This window comes from Octopus bimaculoides, chromosome 4, assembly GCF_001194135.2.
Source record: "Octopus bimaculoides isolate UCB-OBI-ISO-001 chromosome 4, ASM119413v2, whole genome shotgun sequence".
NCBI classification, from domain to species: Eukaryota; Metazoa; Mollusca; class Cephalopoda; order Octopoda; family Octopodidae; genus Octopus; species Octopus bimaculoides.
In genome coordinates, this window is record NC_068984.1 from 1,958,501 (window position 1) to 1,964,031 (window position 5,531).

The 5,531-nt window shown below is 39.2% G+C and overlaps 1 protein-coding gene across 2 annotated transcripts in view; it reads right to left on the reverse strand.

Moving 5' to 3' along the window:
* Positions 1-5,531, reverse strand: part of LOC106869041 (paired box protein 5 homolog) — a 66,521-nt gene that overhangs the window by 20,821 nt on the left and 40,169 nt on the right. The window contains exon 3 of one of the 2 annotated variants that reach the window (XM_052967700.1): positions 125-345. In XM_052967700.1, coding sequence (XP_052823660.1) covers positions 125-345 — 221 coding nt within the window. Of the gene's footprint in view, positions 1-118; positions 346-5,531 lie in introns of both variants that reach the window. The other variant, XM_052967699.1, reaches the window with a different exon arrangement.

Genomic DNA, 5,531 nt, shown 5'->3' on the forward strand with positions numbered 1-5,531 from the left:
AAAGAAAGAAAGGAAGGAAGAAAGATAGAGAAAGAAAAAAGAAAGAAAGAAAGAAAGAGAGAAAGAAAGATTCATTGGAAAGAATGTCGGAAACTATACTCACAAAACTGATATTTACCCTCACCTTCGGCTTACTGCCACCAATAGAACCAGGTTTGATGGAACCTGTCTCGTAAAATCTCGTCAGTATCTTACTAACACAGCCGTGTGAGACGAGAAGTTGCCGCGAGATGTCACATGGACGTACCCCCATCTGTGCTAACTCCACGATTCGTCGTCTGATGTGATCGGGTAGAGGTCGACCATTAACAAAGACACCGCCCAACTGGTTGACACCCGTCTGACCTGCAAAAGCGAACAGAAATAAAAGAAACGGTTTCAAAATGAGAAAGAAAAGAAAACGTATCGATATTTTTTTAATGATGTAGACCGGTCGAAGGGTGGGTTCCGTGGGTCAGGGGAACTGGAGGGAGGAAAGGGAATCAGGGAATAAGCATCAGGAATAAGTTATTCTGCGATTGGAGTTTGGCTCAGATATCAATACTCCAGTTGGTGGAATTATTGATCTCACCAAAAGACCAATTGTAGCCATGGAGGACATTTCCCCTAAGGAAAGGGTCATGTCCTGAGAAAAGGGTCATGCCCTGAGAAAAGGGTCATAACATTGAAATATCGCAGTGCAAGGTAAAACTTTCCTGATTCACTTCCTCTTGCATTTCGCATCATTTCGGCCTTCAAACAATTTTTTTTTATCTAGTGTAATATCGCACAGTTTTTCATCAAAGCTGGTCTATTCTTTGTTGAGTCGGAATCTCTTGGGGAGATACATTACTTTTATTCTTCTGTTAAGATGTTAATAATAAGAACCAGTCGGGTTAAATCAGTTGAGTGTAGTCACGTGTCCATGTGTTGATTTACGCCATTGCAATAAATCAGTATCAGAGGATACTTAGGAAGGCGGATTGCCGAGGGGGTAGAGAGTCGATGTTTGGTTACATCTTTTTGAGTTCAAAATCCGTCGATGTCAGTTTTCTATTTCTTCCTTCCAGAATCAATTAAAAAAGTCCTAAACAAATCCTGGAATTACTTTAATAGGTTTTACACTCTTAGACATTGGGTCGTTGTTTTTACGTTTAGAGATCGGAACTGGAAAGGTTCGAGCATATTGCGTCTGTCCAAGAGGAACATTAATCATATCAATTACGACAGTCTTGAAAGACCTGATATGAAAACATCCCTTCCTTCTTGACATGACACGAAGAAAACCCTTCCTTAGAGAACTTGCCATGGACATTTTGTTTTTTGTGCTTGATCGTCAGCGCTAAAAAGAAGGCGATGACAGTGGCGGATCAGAGCAAATGGTCCAGTTACTTCCTTTGTGGAAGAAAATCCACTCTGGTGGGGAGGGGGGAGGGTCTGTCCTGAAGAACTAATAACAAGAAAGCAGATGAAGACGGTCGTTGTATGAGAAGTTGTAACGCTGGTTGCAGCTTCAAGAGTCACTCGAAAATCTGGTTCGTCTTAGGTTCTAGAAGCGAATGATGAGGTTTTTCCCTCGCAGCAGCCCCAGCAACTGATGACATTTTTAGAGGCGAAAGATGGCACCTACACCTAGAAAGTAGCGACCAGGCAACCCCATCCATGAGTAAAAGTAGCCGTAGCAACCCTCTCTATGTTATCTAATTCGGAAGCGAGAAGAGCGAAAATGCCGGAGAGAGTGCGAAAAGTAAAAAAGCAACAAAAACGAAGAAAACAAGAAATCTCCCTTAAATGACTCGTCCACTGGTTGTCCCTAAGAGATAAGGGATACAATCGGTAATGATGCCCTAGAAATATTACATTTGAAGTAGTCAACACGATGAAATCGGAATGGTCACGGCTGGAATGGAAGCCGAACGATGAACAAATTGATACTGAAGGGGAAAAAAAACAGGCGTGTATGGTGGAAGTAAGAATCTATGGATCACACATTGATGGGAAAGCGGATAACGGTATAGAGCGGACCGAGGGTTAAACAACAACAACAACAACTGGTGGCGGCGACGGCGACGACGACGACGACGACGACGACGATGACGGCAGGACAGAAATGTTTGATGCAAAAACTTTACGAAGAATTCTGTGAGGATTGTTGGGTTGGGTGCTAAAAGGTGAATGTTAGAAACAAAAGAATTTGGCAGAATTAACTGTAGAAAGGAATGGAATGGATTCATTAATCCACCCATCACCGTCACCCCCACCCCAAATGGAACTAAAAGAATATATATCAATCAATCAATAATTAACTGAGGTTAACACGTTCCGATAAAAAGTGGATTTCAGGGGAGGCAACTCTCACAATACTTTGATAAAAAAAAAATCAAAAGTTTGGTTGAAGATAAAAAAAATAGGTTATGACTAGCTATGACACCAAACTGCTACCACCACCGCTGCATGCCAATAGTAGTAGTAGTAGCTTAATAGTAGTAGTTGTAATAGTAATGCTTTTGTAATAGTCCTGGTCGAGTATACCTCGTATCAAAGACAACTGCTTTGACTCTTTTGGCAATACATATCAGACTAGATTTTCTCATGCATCGTTCCTGTGTACACACACATACATAAATATGTGTGTGTGCGTATGTATGTTTGTACATGTGTGTGTATGTGCACACATGTATAATATATATATATATGTATGTATGTATGTATGTATGTATGTACGTATGGCTGCTTTGCCTGCTAGATATAGCTGATAGATCTCAAATTGGGTGTAGTTTAAGATTTAGCAGCTATATCTAGCAGACAACGCAGCCACATAGAAGCTCCTTCTATTTCTACAGTGTTGTTGTTGTTGCTGTTGGTGGTGGTGGTGGTGGTGGTGGTGGAAACGTGTGATGATTGAAACACCACGAGAGGTAATGTGTCTCAATCTATCGCCTGATCAATATTATTCTTGACGTCATTCTATGATGGAACCAAGTCTTGAAGTCTTGAGATGTTCCTTCACGAATTTCCATTAATGTCTTCAAGAAATTTAGAAAAACATCGCAATTATTTCATCAGTTCTTCCTTAAAATCTTAGCACTCTGTGTAAACGCGTGTGCATGTACACACACAAACACACACACACACACACATATATGTAGACAGACAGACAGATAGATATATATATACATATACGCATAGGGCGGCGAGCTGGCAGAATCGTTAGCACGCCGGGCGAAATGCTTAGCGGTATTCCATCTGTCTTTATGTTCCGAGTTCAATTTCCGCCGAGGTCGACTTAGCCTTTCATCCTTTCATCGATTAAATAAGTACCAGTTATGCACTGTAATCGATTTAATCCCTTTGTCTGTCCTTATTTGTCCCCTCTATGTTTAGCCGCCTGTGGGAAATAAAGAAATATATATATATATATATATATATATATATATATATGTACGCATAACGGATATATGTTTGTTAGTGTGTTGAAGTGTTGAGTATGGCACTGGCACAGTTTGGGGCTACCTGGTGTCATCCAGAGTTGGGTTATGTTTCCGTTGGATCTACTTCAGGAATTCCGCAGTGTGAGTTGCGATAATAATAATAATAATTTCTTAAGTAACCAGAAGATGGATTTGGAATTAATATTTATTCGACCCATCCTGCTACTGTCCCTTATGGGTGTGACTCCTTTTCATCATGTTGTGTTTCATCAATTTTGCAGTCTGGGTCTCATCAGGTACATAAAGGTTTGTGTCTCGCTAAAGATCCCGAGTTTTGGCTGTCATGTTGTTCTATGCCCGTCTGGTTAAGGAATGGAGCATCACTAACAATATTCTGTTTCTATTATCGTTTTCAATAAGAGTTGGAAACACTTGTAAATATAGACAAATAATTGTCGATAAAAAGAAAAGATAGTAGATGGATAGGGATGGATTGAATTACATTGGGTTTAAGACAGAGGAATAGTTTAAGGGGAAGGAAGGGTGAGAGATATATGCAGGCTGTAATGTCTAGTGGGGTAAAGATTTTTTGATGATGGTAGATGGTGGCGATGGTTAGGTTCTCTAAAACAGTAAGTTTCATTTCTAACAGAAAAAAGAGACAGGAAGAATTTGCTAGTTTTGTAATAAAATGCAGAACAATATTGGACAGATAATGGTAATGCCAACTGACGATCAAAATGGTAATAATCGAAAATAAGTTGACAGATTTTTGAAGGTTTTAGTCACTCTGAACACCGAATAGATTCCACGTGGCTGTATAATGTGATATATACACCCACATCTGCGAGAAATTCAAAGTTCGTCCTTGCGCACGACCTTTTACGAGCGGGCGGGTGGACTTAACACTTTGGCTGCCGAGCCTCATTTTTTCGTTTTATCCCAGTGTCCTAATACGATGTCTTAATTAATTTGACATGAGCGGCGTAATATTTTTAAGCTATACCATATGTGAGGCAAGGATCACATAGGTAGTGTTAGATACCGATATCTCACTGGAGAGTCATGTGGTACCCTAGTTCATATCACATCCTAGATATCACACATGCATCCACACGCACTTGCACACACGCATTGACGTTGACACTTCAAATGTCACTATGATAGGCTTCTGCACAGTCTTCGTCTACAAAAGCAATGGCCAACACAAAGCTATCATAGAAACCAGTTTATCATGCAATGAGATCGAACCGAGGATCACATAGTTACTAAACAAACATCTTACTCCCCCCCCCACTCCTAGCCAGCCAGGGAAATGTCAAAAACCAACTTGCATAGTGTTCAATCAACTTAATCAAAACTAAATAATTTCCTGTTTCGCATCAACAGCAGTAAATACCGTCTGTTTGGTAAGGTTGGGGAGAGAGGTGTTTAGGAAGAGATTTTTATCAAATCGCGATAGAATCTGAATCGATTCCGAAAACACCGCAAACTAATAGAATTGAAAATATAATTGAATTACATATTTGAGATTAAAATCACTGCTTCTCTACCAACCTGTCAGTACACACACATACACACACACACACACACACACACACACGTCGATACAGTATCAGGATTAATTAGTATAGAATGGATTAAATTCGCTGCCAATCGTAATCACTTGTTCCTCAGTCGGATGATACCAGGATGGTGTTGGAACTTAAGAAGACAAAAAGAACTGTGTTTTACTTTTTTTTTAGTTGGGATTTAAATTTATTGATTGGTAAATGAAGGAAATATAGAAAATGGCGTTAAAATAATAGAAACAACTATACAAATATATATATATATATATATATATATATATATATATGCATATGCACATGTGTGTGAGCGCGTGTGTACATTTATGGATATATGTGTACATACATATGCATATATATATATACATACATATGCATATATATATATATATATATATATATGCGTGTGTATGTGAATATCTATATATGTGCAAACACGCACACATACATATTAATTGAGGAATGTCTTGCATCTCACTATTTGGTTTGACTTTATCGTTATAACTGATATATGTGTGTGTGTGTGTGTGTGTGTGTGTGTGTGTGTGTGTGT